Source organism: Asterias rubens, chromosome 4 (assembly GCF_902459465.1).
Source record: "Asterias rubens chromosome 4, eAstRub1.3, whole genome shotgun sequence".
Taxonomy (NCBI): domain Eukaryota; kingdom Metazoa; phylum Echinodermata; class Asteroidea; order Forcipulatida; family Asteriidae; genus Asterias; species Asterias rubens.
The window spans coordinates 12,080,656-12,104,130 of NC_047065.1; the positions used below are offsets into that span (position 1 = coordinate 12,080,656).

General features: G+C 39.2%; 1 protein-coding gene across 1 annotated transcript in view; it reads left to right on the forward strand.

Moving 5' to 3' along the window:
• The window catches only part of LOC117288937, a gene marked incomplete at its 5' end in the record, with an annotated part of 67,430 nt that overhangs the window by 26,106 nt on the left and 17,849 nt on the right, over positions 1 to 23,475 (forward strand). The window contains 20 exons of the mRNA XM_033769810.1: positions 1,030 to 1,149; positions 2,013 to 2,135; positions 3,176 to 3,292; positions 4,023 to 4,145; positions 6,025 to 6,147; positions 6,863 to 7,000; positions 8,521 to 8,685; positions 9,236 to 9,388; positions 10,114 to 10,236; positions 11,111 to 11,344; positions 12,800 to 13,063; positions 13,787 to 14,047; positions 14,939 to 15,055; positions 15,723 to 15,845; positions 16,785 to 17,051; positions 17,637 to 17,759; positions 19,835 to 19,954; positions 20,369 to 20,644; positions 21,561 to 21,680; positions 22,704 to 22,820. Of these exons, the coding sequence (XP_033625701.1) occupies positions 1,030 to 1,149; positions 2,013 to 2,135; positions 3,176 to 3,292; positions 4,023 to 4,145; positions 6,025 to 6,147; positions 6,863 to 7,000; positions 8,521 to 8,685; positions 9,236 to 9,388; positions 10,114 to 10,236; positions 11,111 to 11,344; positions 12,800 to 13,063; positions 13,787 to 14,047; positions 14,939 to 15,055; positions 15,723 to 15,845; positions 16,785 to 17,051; positions 17,637 to 17,759; positions 19,835 to 19,954; positions 20,369 to 20,644; positions 21,561 to 21,680; positions 22,704 to 22,820 (3,207 nt within the window). The remainder of the gene's footprint in view (positions 1 to 1,029; positions 1,150 to 2,012; positions 2,136 to 3,175; positions 3,293 to 4,022; positions 4,146 to 6,024; positions 6,148 to 6,862; positions 7,001 to 8,520; positions 8,686 to 9,235; positions 9,389 to 10,113; positions 10,237 to 11,110; positions 11,345 to 12,799; positions 13,064 to 13,786; positions 14,048 to 14,938; positions 15,056 to 15,722; positions 15,846 to 16,784; positions 17,052 to 17,636; positions 17,760 to 19,834; positions 19,955 to 20,368; positions 20,645 to 21,560; positions 21,681 to 22,703; positions 22,821 to 23,475) is intronic.

Sequence of the window (23,475 nt, forward strand, 5' to 3'; positions counted from 1 at the left end):
GCTTATTTGTGTTGAGACTTGTCTAATGCAAGAATGTTTACAGTCATTGAAAGTCAACACTAGACCCCTTGCATAACGAAAAGTACTTCACTGGCGCGCACGCTTTCATGCTTTCACGCACAAAGACCAGGGCCCAATTTCATAGAGCTGCTAAGCACAAAAATTTGCTTAGCATGAAATTTCTGCCTCGATAAAACAGGATTACCAACCAAAAGTTCCACGTGATTTTCAGGATGAGCAAACTACAGCTGAATACCAGTAACAAGCAATATGCAACAAGAAGAAATTTGGTTGGTAATCCTGTTTTTCACAAGGAAGAAATTTCATGCTAAGCAAATTTTTGTGCTTATAGCAGCTCTATGAAATTAGGCCCTGCTATCGTCCAGTCAACTGCCTCCTTTGATTCGATTGATGACGCTTTTTTGAGGGCGTTTTGTGAGCGTGTGACGTCGCATACAAGGGATCTATTTACAATACAATACTTGGTGCAGTCTCTTTTTAATATACTTCTATTAAGGAAAAGTTGTAGCGTCACAGCTTGGGTCACCTTATGGTATTGGAACACAGCTAGGCGCCTATTTGTGCTGATTATATTTTTTTTTATTTTTAAACTGCCTTGTAGCATTTTGTTGTAATTGTCTTTTTAAATTGTTTTCTTCGGAAACCCTCTGTATTGTAATGTGTATTTTGGATATTGCTTTTTTTTTCCTTTGTATCTAGCGCTTTGAGGCCATTTTGGCTTTATAAATATCTTTTTATTATTATTATTATTATTATTATTATTATTATTACTATTATTATTATTATTATTATTATTATTATTATTATTATTATTATTATTATTATTATTATTATTATTATTATATAGAGCAAAAAAAAAAAAAAAAAGTTTGTTAGCTTCCACTCTTTCTGAAATGAAGTGACAAAATATCAGACTAGTTGCTGTTCTTTCGTTATGGAAGGGGCTTCATCTGTCATAAATCGTTGGAAGAAACATTTCAACCTGTTGTTGTTTGTTCTTGTTTGCAGCAAACCCGTGTACGAACAACCCATGTGGCATGGGAGGAAACTGTGTGCCTACAGGTCCAAACAATAATGACTTCATGTGCGTGTGTGCCCCATGTTTCACTGGCCCCACTTGCCAAATATGTAAGTAGCAGGGGATGTGATTTTCTTCGTCTTTAACCAGAAATCCTTTTTTTTTTTAACCCCCTCCCCTTGAGTTAGTCTATGCTTGCTATTTATCGGATTCTTGATTGTACAGTTTGGTTACTGTTCAGCCCCGATGAAGGTCCACCTGGGGTCGATTTCACAAAGAGTTAGGACTAGTCCTAACTTATGACCAGTCCTAGGAGATATACAAATTGCATGGATAGTCTTAAGTTAGGACGAGTAACTGGTCCTAACTCATTATAAGACTAGTCCTAACTCTTTGTGAAATCCACCCCAGATCTTTAAAACAAAAGTTAATTACTAACTGGTCGATCTTCTTATGCTATACTTAAACCTACTCGGATCAGAAGACAAAAAATGTCCATGTTCACCCAAGGTATCATTTTTTGGCGACCTTTTTATTACAAGCTTAAAATATATTTTATGTGATTTAAGCTTGGGCGATATCACGATATTATCAAATATCGCGATACTAATTTGGAACTGATTTCGATATCGGATTGATTTGGTTTTAATCGAAATATCGATATATCGCGATATATCGCAATATATCGATTAAATATCGCAATATCGCGATGTATTTCCTAGCTGAGACATCTTGCATCCCATGGGTTTGGAGTAAAACCACAAGAATAGGTCATTAGAACACCTCTCTTATGCTATGACTGTCTCTTCTACAACTTACTGGGAGTTTGAAGACTGATGTTGTCAAATTTAATTAATTGCGATTATATCGAATATCGCGATATATTGTCGGCGATATATCGTTAATAAAATAAATCGATATCGCCCAAGCTTAATGTGATTTAAATGTACTTTTCTTTTCAAATTTCTGACAGCTACAAACCCATGTATCAATAACAACTGTGCATCTGGTAGCGTATGTCTGCCTGTATCGGGGTCTTGTGTGGCCTATACCTGTCAGTGTAACGCCTGCTCCTATGGGCGTTTCTGCGACCAACGTGAGTAGTATTAATTATCATAATATTCACACACAAATGAATATAGCCGTTTATCTTCGGACGTCGCAAAGCACTTGGAAAACTGAGTTTTCCAAGAGTCCTTAGCTTCACTGCCACTGCCATCACTCGTAATAAATTAATAATAAATACTCTGCTACTTAAAGGCAGTGGACACTATTAATAATTACTCTTAATAATTATTCGCATAAAACCTTTTTTGGTGACGAGAAATGGGGAAAAACGGCTCCCTCTGAAGTGCCATAGTTTTCGAGAAAGAAGTAATTTTCCATGAATTTGATTTCGAGACCTCAGATTTAGAACTTGAGGTCTCGAAATCAACCATCTAATCGCATAACAATTGAGTGGAGTCTTGGCCGGTAATCTGATTTTACTAAGCAAGGTTTTTTTTTGCTTGAAATTGGGCCCTGGTCTTTACAATTACCAATAGTGTCCAGTGTATATATAATTTAAGATCATAAAATTAAAACTTTCTTAAAGACAGTGGACACTATTGGTAATTGTCAAAGACTAGCCTTCACAGTTGGTGTATCTCAACATATGCATAAAATAACAAACCTGTGAAAATTTGAGCTCAATCGGTCATCGAACTTGCGAGATAATAATGAAAGAAAAAAACACCCTTGTCACACAAAGTTGTGTGCGTTTAGATGGTTGATTTCGAGACCTCAAGTTCTAAATCTGAGGTCTCGAAATCAAATTCGTGGAAAATTACTTCTTTCTTCGAAAATTATGGCACTTCACAGGGAGCCGTTTCTCACAATGTTTTATACCATCAACCTCTCCCCATTACTAGTCACCAAGAAAGGTTTTATGCCAATAATTATTTTGAGTATTTACCAATAGTGTCCACTGCCTTTAAAGTGTGTAAATGTAATGCCAATCTGTAGCATTTGTGTTTTGTGACTCACAAAAAGTGCCCACAACAAGAAGACAGGCTTTTTATATTTCCTAGTAATGTATGTTTTTTATTTTTGTTTCGGTCACCGCTTATTTTCTTTCTTGTGTGTAAACGAATGCAGAGGTGGACGCTTGTGATAATCACAAATGTGCAAACGGTGCAATGTGCATGGCCCAAGGTTGTCTCCAATATTCTTGCTCATGCACTGGCTGCTTCCAAGGAGCCTACTGCAGTGAAGGTGAGTTGTCCAAATCTACTTCAACTTTTGAGTTCAGGGCCCAATTTTATAGAGCTGCTAAGCACACAAAATATGCTAAGCATGAAAGTTCTTCTTTGGTAAAAAACAGGATTACCAACCAAATTTCCAGTTGTTGCATATTGCTTGTTACTGGTATTCAGCTGATTCAGCTGAAAATCACGTGGAAATTTGGTTGGTTATGCTGTCTTTATCAAGGACAAAATTTCATGCTAAGCAAATTGTTGTGCATATGAAATTGGGTCCAGATTTTAACTGGCTTGTGGGGCCGAGCGGATAAGAACATCAGACTCAAGTTCTGGTGGTTAAGTCATCGGGATGTGGGTTCGAATCCCGGTTGTGACAGTTGCGTCCTTGAGCAAGACATTTAACCATTGCTTCTCTCCACCCAGGGGTAAAATGGGTACCTGTGAAGGCAGTGATGGTTTATGAGAATGATTACATGTAGCTTGGAGCGCAGTAACTCGTAGCACAGTCCCAGGAGGTGGTGAACAAGTTGGTTTTTTTAGATCAAGGATATTTTTAAATATCCTTTTTGTAGCAAACATCTTATGTTGGTATTTATTGTCTGGAGGCAGAGAATAACTTAATGGAAGATAACCTATAATGAAAAACATTGGTGGTGCATCTAAGAAACGCTCGTGACTTAGGGGTCCGGTTTTCAGCTGAATAAAATGTCTTGGTTTTGGCTCTGTTCCCTTTTTTTTTTCAGTGTACAACCCGTGCGATGGGTCACCATGTGGGAACGGAGGTTTCTGTAATTCACTTGCCAACTCATGTACGGGCTACACATGCCAGTGTGTCGGTTGCTTCACCGGTTATAACTGCCAGACAGGTAAGTCCATCAACTTGGCATAAGGGGAAAGTTCCAATAATTTTGGTTCCAATTATTTTTGCTTGATTTTGTTTACCTCATTAAGACTCATTTCAGTCAATCTGTTTTATTTATAGGTATTTGTGATGTCATTATTAGTCATGACCTAAATTTCACCCAGAGCCTGGTGGTGAGAAGGTCATTGTGGTAGTAATGGGTATTCCTAGAATACTGAGGTGGGTGTGGAGGTCAGTGGTCAGTGACCTACCTGGACTCAAGGATGTGGTTCTTGCCTCATTCCAGGAATGAGCACTCCTTAAGGAGTTGAAGGGAAATAAAAGAGGGATGGGAAATGTAAATGAATTACGCTTATCTTGGGCACCTAAGGGTGCACTGCTTTATGAAAAGCCTTAGGTAGAAATAAATAGACTGCACGCAGAAAAAGTTAACAACAAATCGTCTTCCGTGAGTCTTTGTATTGAGTGAATAGTACGTAATGATATTGATCTGAGGACCTGTATCACAACAAACAGCACTCCTAGACTACCTTTCACCATTCTTACATGTATGTTGAATTTCTACTACTTTATGTCATGTATGTGCATTTATTGAAATTGAATGGTTTACCAGCTAGCTGATGACTTTTTACGAAATTGAACAAGTTTTTATACGGCCTAATGAAACTGAATGATCTTATGTGACCAGTGTATACATTAAAATAACACTGTAAATAACAGAGTGTGGATGGGTGTACATGTGTGTTTGTATGGCCTACCCTCCGAGGACGTTTTTCAATTGGGACAATAGGTCCTCACTAGTCGGTTCTTTGTTTTCATGGGTCCTCACTAGTCATTTGTGTACAAAACCAAAGGGGATTGCTTTAATACAGGAACAACAGAGAGTACAATAGGTGTCCTCTAATGTAATGGTCAAACACGACTGTGTGTATGCAATAGGGCCTCACTAGTCGGTTCTTTGTTTTCATGGGTCCTCACTAGTCATTTGTGTACAAAACCAAAGGGGATTGCTTTAATACAGGAACAACAGAGAGCACAATAGGTGTCCTCTAACGTAATGGTCAAACACGACTGTGTGTGTGCAATAGGTCCTCACTAGTCATTTGTGTACAAAACCAAAGGGGATTGCTTCAATACAGGAACAACAGAGAGTACAATAGGTGTCCTCTAATGTAATGGTCAAACACGACTGTGTGTATGCATTAGGGCCTCACTAGTCGGTTCTTTGTTTTCATGTGTCCTCACTAGTCATTTGTGTACAAAACCAAAGGGGATTGCTTTAATACAGGAACAACAGAGAGCACAATAGGTGTCCTCTAACGTAATGGTCAAACACGACTGTGTGTGTGCAATAGGTCCTCACTAGTCATTTGTGTACAAAACCAATAGGGATTGCTTCAATACAGGAACAACAGAGAGCACAATAGGTGTCCTCTAACGTAATGGTCAAACACGACTGTGTGTTTGCAATATAGGTCCTCACTAGTCAGTTCTTTGTTTTCATGGGTCCTCACTAGTCATTTGTGTACAAAAACCCAATAGGGATTGCTTTAATACAGGAACAACAGAGAGCACAATAGGTGTCCTCTAATGTAATGGACAAACACGACTGTGTGTATGCAATACATGTAGGTCCTCACTAGTCGGTTCTTTGTTTTCATGGGTCCTCGCTAGTCATTTGTGTACAAAAACCCAATAGGGATTGCTTTAATACAGGAACAACAGAAAGAACAATAGGTGTCCTCTTATGAAATGGTCAAACACGACTGTGTGATTCCACATAGTGTTTCAAGTCTTATCATTATTCAGACTTCTCTTGTTCTCAGATTGACACGTCATATGTAGCGCTAAAACACATTCCTCTGAATTTAAATCTGTTTCAGCTATTCCAAACCCCTGTGACCAGAACCCTTGTCAGAACAGCGGAACGTGTCGACAAACCTCTGGTCTCTGCTATGCGTATGAGTGCGACTGCACCAATGGGTTCTCTGGACCCAGATGCCAGGGTAAGTTTATATTTTACCTTTCCAGATTCTCTTTGGTCAGAGATAAGGCCGAGTCACACTGCAGCAATACGAAGACGATAACGATAACGACGTAAAGAGAGCGCATTGTATTGGTTGAACTGCTCCACGTAGAATACGCCCACCCTTTATCAACCAATTGAGGGCATGCATTTCTAACGTCCTCGTTTTCGTTCTCGTTATTCAAGGCCAGTGTGACGGGGACTTTAATCTCCTCTTAACGACATTGGACACCTTTGGTAATTGTCAAAGACCACTTATCACTTGTGTATTACCAGTGTATCCCAACATATGCATAAAAGAACAAATCTGTGAAAATTTTGACTTATTTGGTCATCAAAGTTGCGAGAGAATAATGAAAGAAGAAACCCCCCTTGTTGCCTAAAAATGGCTTCAAGCCTGAAGTTTATCACATTTAAATACTTGAGTGAGAAAAAGTACCTCTTTCTCAAAAACTACCGTACCTCAGAGGGAGCCGTTTCTCACAATGTTTTATACTTTCAACAGCTCTCCGTTGCTTGTTTACCAGTGGTTTTATGCTGACAATTATTTCGAGTACTTCCCAATAGTGTCCAGTGCCTTTAAATAGAGTGTTTGAGTTATCAGAGGTGAAGCTGTACATGAACTCAAAAATGTCATTGACATTGAGACGTCAGAATATTCAAATTGACTCAAATTCAATCTGTTTGTTCCCCAGGAATTACTATACATAACAACCCTTGCAACAGCTTTCCGTGTGCGAACGGGGCTGCCTGCCTCAATATGGACGGGGGACAGGACTACACTTGCAAATGCCTGACTGGATACACTGGCGTCCAATGCACAGTAGCAATCAGTAAGTATCATTATTATTTATTTGATTTGAGGCATTGCATGGTGAGGTGTCAATATATTTTTGTTATCTACTTGCCAGGTAGAGTTTGTTCTTTAGAGGACTGTACTTCTATATTCTACTACTGCGGAGTAGATTTATCGGGACTCTTCTCAGTTCTAAAAAGAACTGTGGTTTTTAACTACTACCTGGGCGGAAGTTATAGAAAATTGGCTGAGACTACAACTTTGGGATTGTTATTAACTGTACTACCGTGGAGTGAGTTCTTAAATTGGTCTCAACGTTATATTTATTCGGCTAAAACATCCAAAGTATAAACATGAACATACTGTATGAAGTAAGAATTGTTAAATATCAAGGACAGTCAAGATGAAAGATAAACTGTATAATAAAAACCATTCAAAATTAATAGAGGTACAGTACCTCATGTAGGTAAGAATGAGATGGGGAGGTGACACCCATTACAGAGATTCTGCATTTTGATTGGTTGAGATAGCATCACATGATGTGTCTTATTTTTCCGAGACAGCTGCCAATTACACTTGAAGCACCGATGTACATGTTCTACCTCCATAGCAACCAATGTACTAACCCATAGTATGTGGCGTGTTGTGGCCGAGCGATCTAGTTCACCTGACCCAAGCTCTGGTGTTAACAGCAGCAGAGTGTGGGATCGATACCTGGGTTTGACACTTATGCCCTTGTGAGCAAGGCACTTGACCATAATAATAACAACTGCATTTCTATAGCACCTGACAACTCCAAAAGAAAGTCTCTAAGCGCTCAGAGGAACAATGATCAGAAATGTTTTGAAAAGAGTGTTGAAGTTTTAGATAGTGGTGTTTGATGTGTAGCGGGAGATTGTTCCATAAATGAGGTGCAGCAAACTGAAAACTACATACCGTATGCTTTGGTGGCAACATTAGTCCTAACAAGGGAATCTTTGTTTTTTAGCAGAACGGAGGTTTCTAAGCTTGCAATATTTTTAGCTGATCAGCTGATTTGCTCTTTTTCTTTCCAAACAGTGCCATAGAAAACTGATAAAACATTGCCAAAAGTTAAGAGTGATCGGTTGTTCCTCTTTTTATTTGCAATTAAAGAGTTGCATGTCTGATTGCTACAGGCGCTTTGATTCACCTATTGCCATGTAATATATGTGATTGTTGCTACTTTGACCCTTTCAGCTTCTGCTTCTGGTCATTTTGATAAATGTTTACCAATAATTAAAAAAATAAGAAGTAGGATTTGAAACTTTGCATGGTGGAAACACGAAATGGAAAGGTTTGCGGTAACACCATGTAATGACTATCTCTAATGAGTTGGGGTGGTTCTGAAAAGAACCGTTGGTTTCAACTCGACATTTCAATCAGTATGCTCTGATCGTCTTCTGGAGAAAGCTGGACTCTGATGCTGCACGCTGCGTCAATACTATGGAGGCAGATTAGCTTGGTGGTGCACGAAAGCGGGAAAATAATAGTTAAAACATAATTCATGCTTTCTGTTGTGTTTCTTTCCCGTTTCAGCGGCAACTGGTGCAGTCAGTGCGTGCTCTGCCAATCCTAACCCATGCATAGCTGGAACATGTAGTAACAGCTTTGACAGTACATCCAACAATGTTAACTACGAGAGCCAGTACCTATGTGTATGTAGTAATGGCTTCACAGGATCTAACTGTGGCACCCAATCAGGTAAGTTCGATTCAAAGACTTCAAAAAGGTTAACCAAGGGCCCAATTTCATAGAGCTGCTAAGCACACAAATTTGCTAAGCATGAAATTTCTTCCTTGATAAAAACATGACTACCAAATAAAATTTTCATTTTGCATTGATTGTTGACCAAATGTGATTTGCTCAATATGAAAATTGTTAGTAGTATTTGGATAGCAACTTTAATCATCTTTTCAGTTGTGAGATGCAAATTTTAGCAACCCTACAACAGTGTAACATATTTGAAGTAATGTATATTTGGTTTGCGGTAACACCATGTGTGTATCTACTTGCCAGGTAGAGTTTGTTCTTAGAGAACTGTCTTGCTTTATTCTACTGCCGCGGAGTAGACAATCGGAGGTTCGGGAGACTTCTCAGTTCTGAAAAGAACTGTCCTGCTTTTTAACTATTACCAGGGCGGATGGTAATAGAAAATAGACTGGACTAGTACTTTAGTTTGTAGGATCGTAATTAACTACAGTATACTGCCGCGGAGTCAGGGTTTTCATTATTTTTTTCTTCTCCACAACAGCATCTGCCCCAGGGATGAACGTCTGCGGAATGCTCGTAAGACCGTGCGCAAACGGCGGAGTGTGCAGCAACGTCTACAACAGTTACACACAGTCGGTGGAGTACTACTGCACATGTAATGCTGGATTCATCGGACAACACTGTGAGACTGAAGGTAAGCATTGCATTCATAGGTAGCATATGGGACGTAAAGCCGTCGGTCCCATGTATTGTGTAACGCATGTAAAAGAACCCAGTGATTTATCAAAAAGAGAAGGGGTTCGCCCCTGTGTTCCTGGCTGTGGCTGCTGTATGCACCATAGCACCTTTCATTTTCTCGCAACTTCGATGACCAATTGAGCCCAAATTTCCTAAGGCTTGTTAATTTATGCTTATGATGGGATACACCAAGTGAAAACACTGGTCTTTGACAAGTACCAAACGTGTACAGTGCCTTTAAATGTAATTCAGCAAAGTTCAGGACTTGACATTTTCGGTCAAGCAGGGCCCAATTTCATAGAGCTGCTTTAGCCCAAAATTCTGCTTAAGCAAAATCATCCATGCTTAGTCAAATCAAATTACCGACCAAGACTCCCCTCATTTGCTATGCTAAGTAAACAGCAGCTAAATACCAGTCACAAGCAATGTATATGACATGAAATTTTGGCCAGTAACATGTGTTAAATGAGCAAGCTTGTTTTCGTGCGTAACCAATTTGTTTGCTTAAACAGCTCTATGAAATTGGCCCAAGGTTTTTAAGATAAAGAAAAGAAGTCTCTTATGCATAACTCTGCGTGAAACAAAGAGTGAGTATCTGTCCATGAGCGCCAATCAGTGGCGGATACTGGCGCTTTATAAGTGTTCATCATTATTATACTATTTTCCTTATTTCTCCATTAGTCGTCAACCCATGTCTTGAGAGCCCATGCTTGAATGGTGGTCAGTGCACCCAGAATCAACTCCAGTATACATGTTCATGTGCACCCGGCTACACTGGAGCTCTGTGTGAAAACACTGCCGGAGGTATTGGTTTTTTTTTAATGTTTGTTTGTTTTTGTGTTTCAAAGATATTGATAAATATTAACTTCTCTCCACCCAGGGGTTAACGGGTACCTGTGAGGGCAGAGATGGTTCTTGTGATTGATTTAGCCGAGTAGCGCATTAATGTTGCACAGGCTGAGATGGTTTAAGGAGTGATTTAAGGGCCAGTGACCAGGGGTAATAATGTGAAGCACTTTGGGACGCCCTCCGGGTGTGAAAAGTGCTATATAAAAACGGGTTATTGTTATTATTATTTTTATTATTTTCATTCACCACATGCATAAGTAAGGATATTCATACAATGTGTGAGGCCTGTCATAATGACATTCATTGTTTAAGTTCAAATGAAAAGACTTGATACAGGTAGATAACACTTTTTTTTTAAGGAAAGGAAAATGTCTGCCAGGTTCATGTGAAACACTTTTCGTTCCCTAATGTTGTCTCAAATTCGAGAGTGAGCATAGTCTTGCATTAGTGCCATGCCATTCATTGTTTAAATTCACACACACAAAAGGCAAGTTTATTTTTTGATAAAGACAACTCTAAATATTACCTTTTTTAACTCTTCGTATTCTACCTTAATAATTCCACAAATCCCACAAAAATAAAATGTACAATATTTTGTTTTCATCGATAAATGTTGAAGCGCATTGAGCGTCACTGGGTTTTTTTCTATATATTTTATTATTGATTTATTAGAAACATTCAGACTTGGCAGCCAAAGGCTGAAATACTTTTAAAATACAGAGTTTTATTAAAAATAGATTTGTTGAAAATTGCAGAAAAACCTAAGAAGCCACTATTACTATTATTATTACACAGTCTGATCAATTGTTTGTTATTGTTGTTTCGACAGATACTACTGCACCGCTTGTCATATCCTGCCCGTCAAATTTCATCCGTGACGCTGGTTCACAGCAGAGTCTCGTTCTCAATTGGCCCCCTCCCCAAGTTGTCGGTGGAACTCTGGAATACCAGTCCCATCAACCTGACGACACTTTCAACGTTGGAACCAACACCCCTGTCAGCTACATCTATGCCGACGACGCTGGAAATGTCGCCAAGTGCACGTTTAACGTTTTGGTCTTTGGTAATTACGATGATGATGTTGATACGGGTTTTAATTCTTGCTCTCATTATTGTTGTCAGCTTGTAAATACCACAAGTTATCACACAAGCGCGAGTGGAGTGCGGAAAAATATAGGGCTCCTGCGTCCCATATCCAACGAGGCCGAAGCCTCGTTGGATATGGTACGCAGACGCGCTATATTTTCCATATTTCCACAAGCACGCGTGTGATAATGTATTTATCTTCAAGCAAACTTGGCGCGTAACCATAGAACACACAAGACGCATGTAGTGATATTAGCCGTGCAATATAGGTTTTTAATCACTGCAAATCTGATGGGAGGATTAGCACGTACTTGAAGATAGCGTAAAATAGCACTTAACTTACTCGCAAATTTGACATTGTTAAAAATGTCATGTCTCGCTGATCGAAGCCCGGATGTACAGGCATAAAACAAGTACAAGCACAAACTCTGTGTGCATTTTTGCTTAATCGAGATACAATAATTTTGCACTTCTTTCTTACATCTTTCTCATTATGATCTCACCCTTCTTCCGCCAAAAGATATGATAACCAAGATGAACTATGATCCAGACAAACCGAGTTTGCCCAGTGGCCTCACTCAGCACACCTTGCATACAGACCACATCTTTCCACAGTTTCACTCTTACTGTAACACCCGTCTCAGACAGGCGCACCAGAGTCGCACCAAACTCATGGGTCGACCCAAATAAATTTTGGTTTTAGACAGTCGAACTTATCGTAGCATTTACATTAGGTTCATCTCATGACAAGATTGGCGTTTGAAACCAAGACGTTCCAGAGTGGTTTCGAACGACAGTAACAGTAGATCTTTTGACTTTTACATTGTAGCTTGTCCAGTCGCTCCTAACTGTTTCAGACCTCAAACTTTTCACGTACTTCAGGCCTCTCTGAAACGGGTGATACTCTCTCAATAGTTTAATCTCGATCATCTCTTTATTAGCCCCTACCCACATACAGAGCATAATCAGCCCCGTAGTGTCTGGCCGGGTCTGAGGTCATCATGCAGCATGCTCTTTGTTCCTCTACTGTCCCGTTTATCCAGCTACATGTACAATGTACATGTATGGGGATAGGCCATTCAGTTACATTTCACCACGCCTCTGCAACTCTCTACCTCAACATCTCATTGATCTCAAGGACACACATGACATCTCACAATTCCAACATTCTCTCAAAACCCATCTCTTCAGATTAGCCTATAAAGATATCGAGTGAAATTTTCTTCTTGTTCTTGACCAGCACCTTTGAATGTCCCACAGATAAAGTGTGCTATACATGTATAAGTGTTGAGCATTTGATAGTAATAAATTGGTATTAATCATGGTTACAGAAACTAATTTCCAAAGTGCTGCGCAGCGATCATGTGCGTTTCTCGGTTTCTTTTGTTTGCATTGATTAACGCATGTCCTCTTTTCTCAATCCGCTCAACAGGAAACATGGTAGGAGACTCCAACAGCCCAATAATCACGTGCCCGCCTACTGCCAACAATTTCATCTACGGCAACGAGCAGTCAGTGCGAGTGACGTTCCCCTTTCCAACTGTGTTTGACAACCAAGGAAACGCCCTGGTTACCAGTGATCGGGAGTCTGGTTCGCTGTTCACTGAGGGGACAGTGCAGGTCACTTTCACAGCGATTGATATCTCTGGCAATACGGCTACATGCCAGATGGATGTTGTAGTCACCAGAGTCCCAGGTAAACTTGTCTAATATTTACGACCATAACGTCATGTTTTTGGGGTGTTTTTTTTTAGAACTGACTCCGCGGCAGTACAGTTTATTACCATCCTATAAGCTAAGTAGTAGTCCAGTCTATTTTCTATACCATCCGCCCTGGTAATAGTTAAAAGCAGGACAGTACTTTTCAGAACTGAGAAGTCTCCCGAACCTCCGATTATCTACTCCGCGGCAGTAGAATATAGCAAGACAGTTCTCTAAGAACAACTCTACCTAGCAAGTAGATACACACATGGTGTTACCGCAAACCAAATATACATGTACATTGACACTGGACACTATTGGTAATTGTCAAAGACCAGTCTTCTCACTTGGTGTATCTCAACATACATGTATGCATAAAATGACAAACCTGTGACAATTTGAGCTCAATTGCTTCTCTGTACCCGGGGGACCTGTGAGGGTATAGAGAGGTTTGATATCGTATATGAAAAAGCCATTAGCGCCATCTGGCAGCTCAGGGCTGTATACTCCACACGGAGCTGAGAAACATTAACAGGATGTGTTTGACCCAAAGACCAGGGGTCGATTTCACCCCAGGGCACTGATGTAAAGCACATTGAGACTTTATTGTGAAATTCGCTATGTAAGAATTAGTTATTATTATTCGTTTAAAAAGTGTTGAGGACTTGAATAATTATATTTGTGACCTACAAAATGTTCTGTTTTTTTTCCTGAACAGCTTTCACCATGCAGTGTCCCGATCCAGTTACATTGGAGCTGGCACAAGGCACAACATGCTACACCTACACATTACCCAATCCCTCGTACACAAATCAAGCCGGCAATCCTACACTGGGCTACTTCGTTACCAACGCCGGTGCCACCGGGCAACAGTTCTTCACCAATGTACCATTCTCTGGAATTATCGCATATAAAGCTGTGGACGGTTCCGGACAGACGGCAGATTGTAACTTCCAGTTGACTCTTACAACGATGGCATGTAGGGAACATGTAGATTTATATAATCTTTCTCTGAAATTAAAGGGGCACGTTGCCTTGGATCGGGGCGAGTTGGTCTATGAAACACATATGGTTAGAAAGATGTTTTAAAAGTAGAATATAATAATCCACACAAATATGCCTGGACATTGCGAGGTTTTCCTTTTTTTTCTCTCTTTTTTTCTCGCACTACCACAGAGGTCCTTGACTTCTCAAAATGGCATGCTGTGTTAGCTCACCATGTATAGGGAAAACTGGGCAGTTTCGTGGCATTTTGTGTGTGGATCATTATATTCTACTTTTACAATATCTTTCCATCCCATATGCATTTTTGCACAAACCGTTTTCAAGGCAACGTCTCCCTTTAAAGTTTCTTGTCTTTACTGCAAGGTCTTTTCTATACTCAAGGTGTGTTATTTCGGCTGGGAGGGTTTTGTTGTATATATTTTTTAAGCAAGTCGCCAGACACACAAGGCCTGAAGGCCACTTCAAGGTGTGGGTTACAATCAATTATTTTTTCCAGAGGCCGTTGCCAGCTACTCATGGGCTGAAACAGGGTAACCCCTTTTACAGTCCATACGGATGTAAATGTAGGATCAAGAATAACACAAGCCTGGCTGGTAGAGCAGAAAGCAGTAACTCCCAAACATTACCACTGCTCAAATTGGTATTCTTGAAATAAGATTATTTCTTGTGTCACGCCCTAGAAACTTTTTCTAGGGCGTGACACAAAAAATATTTTCTCAAAATAAGATATTTTTCTTGTTTCAAGAATACCATTTTTAGCAGTGTATGTATAGCAAGTGTCACAGCCAGGACATTATAATTTATGTACTCAGACACTTTCAAACAACAAACAATTTTCCTCCTCCTTTTTGAACCTTGACTACAGCTCCGTGCTCCGGTATTGTGTGCCAGAATGGAGGAAATTGCCAGGTTGTTGGAACAAATTTCAACTGTCAGTGTACAAACGATTACTCTGGGCAGTTTTGCCAAACTCCTAACGCAGGTATGTAAAATACTACGCAAATTTGGTTAAAGGCAGTGGACACTATTGGTAATTACTCAAAATATTTATTAGCATAAAACCTTTCTTGGTGACGAGTTATGGGGAGAGGTTGATGGTAGAAAACATTGTGAGAAACGGCTCCCTCTGAAGTGCCATAGTTTTAGAGAAAGACGTAATATTCCACAAATTTGATTTCGAGACCTCAGATTTAGAATTTGAGGTCTCGAAATCAACCATCTAAACGCACACAACTTCGTCTGACAAGGGTGTTTTTTCTTTCATTATTATCTCGCAAGTTCGATGACCGATTGAGCTCAAATTTTCACAGGTTTGTTATTTTATGGATATGTTGAGATACACCAACTGTGAAGGCTAGTCTTTGACAATTACCAATAGTGTCCACTGCCTTTAACCTTCTTATTTTATAGAGATTTTTAACATAAAAAGTCTAACATACATGAGTCTAACATACATGTATCTATGATGACAGTTTTTTCAAAACTCATGTCTTGATGCGGAATTTTTTTTTTAATGTATTACACTTATGACAGGAATATTAAAAAATAAATAAACTAGTCACAAAACACTGATTTGTAGAAATTTGTTATTGCCACTGCCATGCTTTGTCATTTGGTCAGAGTCAAATTGTTCACTTTCTACATTCCAGGTCCATGCAGTGGCATCGTTTGCCAGAACGGAGGTATTTGCCAAGTCCCCACAGGTTCTACATTTACCAGTTGCCAATGTCCTGCCACCCACACTGGAACATTCTGTGAAACCCTTGTAACAGGTGCGTAAAATAGTTCTAAAAGGGCCACCTCACATCCCCAGGGCCCAATTTCGTGGCTGTGCTTACCGCCAAATTCTGTGCTCACGATCACGATTCCCCGCTTACATACAAACGCCAAATTTCTGCGCTAGCCTTGTAAGCATAATAATAATAATGGTTTTTATTGCGCTCTCGCCAGTACCAGCCTGTTTGAGAGTGCATAACATGTAAAAATGGCAAAAGATAAAGGAAATTACATACATTAAGTGAACAGTTTTAAGAAAAGTACACCAGTAAAAAATAAAAGCAAAATAGTATTAACAAATTTATAGGCAAAAAAGGTGCATGAACACCATAAAACAAAGAAGGCTGAAAAGAACAATGCAACTTTGGTACAAGACAAGATTTTAAAAGTTCACACACAAATATCAACTATAACAACAAAAACCAACAGATACAAAACTCGCTACACATTACCGAAGGCTTTCTTAAGTTCACACACAAATATCAACTATAACATCAAAAACCAACAGATACAAAACTCACTAAACATTGCCGAAGGCTTTCTAAAAAAGAAAAGTTTTGAGATGTGATTTAAAAAGACTTTGTGAATGCAGTTTACAAATGTTTGCTGGCAAATTGTTCCATAGAATGCCTAGTAATGTGGAGTACATGTACGCATGCGCAGAAGCCAAAATTCGCTGCTAACCCGTGAAATACACTTGCCGTAAGCACAGAATTCACTGTTTCCTTAAGCGCCGATTCTGTGCTTACGGTAAGCAGAGCCATGAAATCGGTCGCAGGTTACTTTTGCCCTGTTGTCAATAAGTTTGGAGTATAACAAAGGACAAATAAATTATGTTCCTTGTTTCTAGATAAAGAATATCGTTTCTGTTTGCTGTGCATTGTGTCTGAAAGCCCTTTTTGCTATCACCAACTGGCTCGTGTTCTTTACACTAGGTTTCAATATCGCCTGTACTGACATCACCGCGCCTCCTGGTAACCCCGGTTCAATGGTCACTGTGGATCTACCAACGCCCACGTATACCGGTACTACTACCCCGCCGCAGTTCTACTTTGTGACTTCTCTGGGGATCGTGATCCCAGACGCAACTGCCCATGTTGTCACTGTTCCAAACACTCTTCCAGCAACAGAGACGATTACTGTACATGGAATATCCGGTGGTGGAATGCAAGAAGTGTGCATGATTGATATCACATTCTTAAGTAAGTATCCAGCCGTCAATTTCACAAAACTCTTCCTAACTTAAGACTAATCTTAGGACTTAGGACGAGTCCCAACCCTGCACTGTAGCATGCAGACCTTAAGATTAATCCTAAGTTAGGACGAGTTACTCGTCCTAACTCGAGATAAGACGAGTCCTAACTCTTTGTGAAATCGGCGGCAGAATTTAGTTATTATTTTAACTTGTTTGAGGGGTTTTAAGTACATCTAAAAAAGCCTGGTTCATACTTCCTTCGAATGCGAATGCAAATTCAATAAGAATTTTGACGTCATAGGGCTATTTTCGCAGCATAGTTTTAAACACACACATCAACTGCTGCGACCTATTTGTTGGGAACTTTTGGCGTCGATGTTAGCTTTGCATTCGCATTCGCTGGAAGTAAAAACCAAGCTTTAGTAACAAAAACTGTTTTAACCAAAGCTATTTTTGTATAACCCACCTCTCCCCTCCCGATAAAACCCATTTGAATCAAAGTTCACGTAGATACTTCAGTGGTGACTATAGGTGGTGGAGTGGCTAGAGAAACATTTATCTGAGGATGTGTGTTTGTATTTTTCCCCCTCAGCTGCTGGTGCATGCAGTAACAGTCCTTGTTTAAATGGTGGTCAGTGTACTAATGTCGGAACAAGTTATACGTGTGCTTGTACCACAGGCTTTACAGGCAATAACTGCCAACTAGTGGTTGGAGGTATGTACATGTACGACTAACTTCAAGTAACTTAATTGGGGGAGGGATGAAGTTTTTAAAAGTGTTGATATTTTTGTGGGTTTTTGGGGGTTTTTTTTTAGGGAAAATTACCGGGTTTACATCAAACTTACACAGTCTAATGATGATGAAACATGTAGTAGAAAACATCCCTTGAAATGTTTCTGTCTGAAATGTCATATTTGATGAGAAATAAATAAGACTAATTTTCTGTTTGGAGTTGGTCGCTCAGTGATCATTTTATTCATTTTTCTTTTATATCAGTGTCATTCAAAATGTGTTATAAGTTTTTCACTATTGTTTTGGTGACAAAGATGGCTGATCAAACTCTACAGGTTTGTCAGTTTATGTACATGTACATGTTTTATGGTGGATACATAGAGTGCTGACACTGTATTGTTGGCAAAAACCGATTCTGTAATGTTCCTTTAAAGACAATGGACACTATTGGTAAATGTCAAAGACCAGTCTTCTCACTTGGTGTGTCTCAAACAAACCTGTGAAAATTTGAGCTCGATTGGTCGTTGGAGTTGTGAGTTGACTATGAAAGAAAAAAACACCCTTGTCACACGAAGTTGTGTGTTTTATGCTTGATTTCGAGACCTCAAATTCTAAACTTGAGGTCTCAAAATCAAACTCGCGGAAAATTACTTCTTTCTTGAAAACTACGTCACTTCAGAGGAAACCATTTCACACAATGTTTTATACCATCAACCCCCTCCCCATTACTTGTTACCAAAGGAGGTTTTTTGCTGACAATTATTTTGAGTAATAACTAATAGTGTCCACTGCCTTTAAGTTTTGCAAAAGTTTACAATGTAATGGGAAATTGAATTCTTACTCCACTGGGTTACCAGAAGCCCATAAGAGTTGCATTAGGCTAATTTGTCCAACATTTTAAACACTAATTATAGTTTATATGGTTTAACATTGAGGCTTTTGCTAACTCCTTCATCATGATGTAAACAGCAATTTTTATATTTTTAAATATTGTTGTTACCCTTCCCCTAGGGTAATGGGATATGTTCCTTTGGAGTAATACAAGATATCAAATGAAACCTTTATTAATATTGTTCTAACCTTACATAACATAAATTGTTTCACCTATGTACATGTACGTATAAGGAAACATTAGAGTTGTCCAAAACTGGCAAAAACGCGGGGACAGGTATTTGTAGCCTTTGCTTTTGTTTATAACATCCTTCAATATACGTTAACAAAACATTCATAAATACCCCAGACAGTTTCTCTACTCCTATTGGTGGAGAGCACGTCACGTGGGTGTGCATAAACCATTTGTTAATGACCGGTAAAAAGTGTTAATTCATAAGCGTGACACACGACCTTGCACCTGTTCTTATAAGACAGTTTCTTCATTCCTATTGGTCGAGAGCAACGGCTGAAACAGTTGCGCCACATCACGCGATACGCTTGACGCCTCACAGCATTCCCTTATAAGGAGTTGTTTACGTGAGGGCAGCGGAGGGCTCTACCATTTCATAGCTGGAGGGGTGTTGTGTTTAAAGAAATCATTTAACAATTATAATTTTTGCATTTATTTTACTTTTTGACCAAAAAGTGATGATGTTTTTGACTAAAAAGGTATTTATGAATGGGAATCAAAGTGTGTTGAATCGGTTTTCAACTAGTGGTTTAAACCCGCCGAGGCCTGGTTCTTTATAACTTACCTCGACTTCGTCTCGGTAAATTATCAAGAACAAGGCCTCGTTGGGATTAAACCACTAGTTGAAAACCTCATCACCACACATTGACTCCCTTATTTAAAGTTTAAAAAGTTTAAAAATAATTTCATCAAAAGATTGTCAAGACTAATGAAGTTTAAACCAAGGTGTGGTCAAAAACTATTTTTCTTCTTTTGTTTCTTCTTTTTTTTCTTCTTTTTTTTCTTCTTTTTTTTCTTCTTTCCCCATGGACTTTCGTCCCACATTTCCATTGACTGATTGCCTCAAGAGGAACCCCTTCCTTCTAGTCCAATATACTTCACCCACAGTAGCAATTATCTTCTTTAACAGAAACACCTGTCATTTTTTATCCAGATCCTTGCACCAATATCAATTGTCTTAACGGAGGTGCATGCCAAGTTGTCGGCAATACCTTCAACTGCCAGTGCGTCAATGGATACAGTGGACAATTCTGTGCAAACCCTCCTACTGGTGGTATGTAAATTGGTTTTAACCAATAAAGTGTATTAATTTTTTAACACAGTCTCATTAAAGGTTGCACACAGATTGGTTAGGATTACAAAACATAGTTCTTTAATTTTAGTCTGAAAGTATACTGATTATGAAGTTTTCTGTGATTTTTTTTCCCTCTGAACATGCAAGAAATCTGTAGCTGAACAAAAATGCAGCAGCTAACTTTGGTTTATTAAAACTGAAATCAAGGACTGTGTTTACATGCTGAATATTGCGTGGTTTCTCACTATTTTCTCCTGACTTTAAAGTTCACAAATTTTGTACGATTTAAAGTTGAATCTGTTATGGTAACATTGACTAGAGCAATATCATTTCCCCAACTTCCAACCATTGAAATTGTCTGATTGATTATTTTGTTGTTATTGATTGTTCTAGCTTTCCAGCTAACATGTAGCCCTGCTGCTGCTGCTGGGCCTCCTGGCTCTACTCAACAAGTGAACCTACCACAGCCAACCTACACTGGTAGCAATGTCGCACCCACGATCTACTTTTTGCATCAAGGGTCAACCATCATCCAAGACCCTACCGCTTACGATGTCCTTGTACCAGCTGCGGGGTCATCCCCATCTGTAGTTGACGTTACAGTGTATGGTATTGTTCCTAATACAAACATACAAGATAACTGCATCACTCAAATCACAGTTACAGCAGGTAAATAAACCAACTCAAGCAATATGGATTTAATCAGCTTAATAACCCATGTGCGTGTCCAAATGCAAATAATCAAGCGCAAAGGATTCTGGGTAAAACCATAGAGTTATATATAAGAACTAGAGGGCGCACTGACCTATATATGCGACTAGGCATGCGCGTAGGCAGCCATTTTCTAAGTTGACAAAACTGCTACTGCACAGCGTGTGTTTGTGCGGCCATTATGTAAGTTGATTAAACAGCATCGTACAGAATGGCACGTGCGTGTCTCCTTGCGGTCCTGTCGCGTTTCTGCAAGAAGCATCACCAGGGCGCCCTCTAGTTCTTTTATATAAACTATATTACTCTATGGGTAAAACATGAGCAGCACCAGCCTCAATCCTGGCGCTCTGATTCTCTTGCAATGCTGTACTCAAATAATAAACCTGACAACTACAGCATGGCGTCCATTTTGATTCACTGTTTAACTGTTTAGACCATGGGAACCTGGTTTACAAAAAGTGTGACCTTGTCAATCTGAGAGTAGTCTGGCAGGCAAGATACTACACTGGTCCTATATGGGAAAGTTGACATTGTGTGTCATAATTTCCACATAAAATCCATGAGTTGTGAAAGTAAAAGCTGTACAAGAAGAGGGTTTTGGGTTTGCTTGTCGAAAAAGCACTCAAACGATAACAAAACAGATCTCGAAGAGGTATCATATAGCAGAGGAGCACCGGAGACTTACACCCGCAACGACAGCATGCTACGTCATCCCGGAGAGCTTGACATGCTAGAGATCTGAGACCTTGATTACTGCGTGCCAAAATTACCGGTGACGTCACCCGGAGCTCTGAGTATGCCGGACGGCTTAGGCCGGGACACCGGTGTCCATATACTTTGAATAATTGTTCCATTCTTTGTTTTGTTTCTGCAGTCACTGGCAACACCCCATGTTCGAGCAACCCGTGTGTAAATGGAGGAAATTGCCAATTCAATGAAAATGCTTACTTCTGTTCATGCCCGACTGGCTATACTGGAACGAACTGTCAATTAGGTATTATCAATGGTTAACAATTAATCCGTTATTGACCCAATTTAGAGGCCATATTGGAGAAGCCAATGTTTCAGGGGTTTTTTTTATATGGATTTTATTTTGTTTAATTTTTTTAAAAGTTGTTTTGACCCACCTGCCCATCCTTATTTTATTATTTTAAAAATTGAATGGCTTTATAATATAATATATGCTCAAAGTGATGCCCCAAAAAAAGATATTTTAGTGCAAACTGCTCCAACTTTGACTTAGAACAAAACAAATTGGCTTTATAGTTTAATTTAGTTAAATAAACGATCTTGGCCAATTTGGTATTTTGTCTTTTTTTTTTTTTTGCTGACCCATTGGTGCTGGTTTCCCAACTTTGAGTTTATCTCAAAATGGATACCTGTGAGGGCAGAGATGGTTCTTGTGATTGATTTAGCTTGTAGTAGCGCATAATTATTGCACAAGGCTGTATACTCCGAGGCGGGCGGGGGGGGGGGGGGGGGGGGGGTTGGGATGGTTTAAGTAATTGATTAAAGGAATGTTACAGAATTGGTAAGAAACAAATATCGCGAAGATCACAGATTTACATAAAACTTACACAGTCTAAAGATGATGACAGTAGAAAACATCTCTTGAAATATTTCTGTCTGAAACTTCATATTTGATGAGAAAAAATTATCTATTTCGCGTTTGGAGTTTATCGCTCAGTGAGCGTTTTATTCATTTTTATTTTGCCATCGATGCAATGCAAAATTTGTAATCGGTTTTTCACTATTCTGTCGTGACCAAGATGGCCGATCGATCTCGAACTTCTACAGGTTTGTCAGTTTATGTATACGGTGGATTACATAAAGTGCTTACACGGCCAGCAACTTTTTTGCTAGCAAAAACCAATCCTGTAATGTCCCTTTAAATGGCCCAGTGACCAGAAATAATAATGTTGGAAGTGCTTTGAGAGGCCCCTCATATGTGTAAAGCGCTATTTAAGAATCAATTATTATTATTTGAATTATTATTTTTATTATGACTACTTTGCAGATCCATGCAACAGCGTCACTTGTCTAAACGGAGGAGCCTGCCAAGTCAGTGGATCTACTGGCTTCTGTCAGTGCATAAATGGATACTCTGGAGCGAACTGTCAAAATCCTCCAACCGGTAGTGCGTAACAGAAATAATCAATAACTGTAACACCCCTCAGGGATGTGATTTCTCCAGTTAGGCTTTAGAATTTTATTTAATTAAATTAACGATCTTGGCCAGCTGGGTATTTTTTTTATTTTTTTATTTTTTTTTAACCCATCCGTGCTGATTTTCCCAAGTTGGAGTTTGTCTCCAACAACTAAAAACTGAATATCTTTTTTTTCAGAAAACTGAATTGCGATTTTCAGTTATATCTTTTAACCTACCCACCCACAATTTTGGAGGAATCAACTGTAAGAAGCTGGTCTTTGTTTATGAAATATTTATAAGAAGCTTCCCTCAGCATGCTCAAGATTAATACAACATGTGAAATAAATGCTGCGTATATAACGAAGCTATAAACCTGTTTCTTTTAAAACCAATTAAACAATTTTCGACAAATTATTGTCCAAAACTAAAAAAGGAACACTTTGCCTTGGATCGGACGAGTCGGTCTATAAAAAGCGTTTGTAACCGTTTGTTATAAAATGCATATGGTTGGAAAGATGTTTTAAAAGTAGAATACAATGATCCACACAAATTTGTCTCGCATGTGCGTGGTTTTCCTTTTACTTTGCGAACTAACACGGTCGGCCATTTATGGGAGTCAAAAATTTTACTCCCATAAATG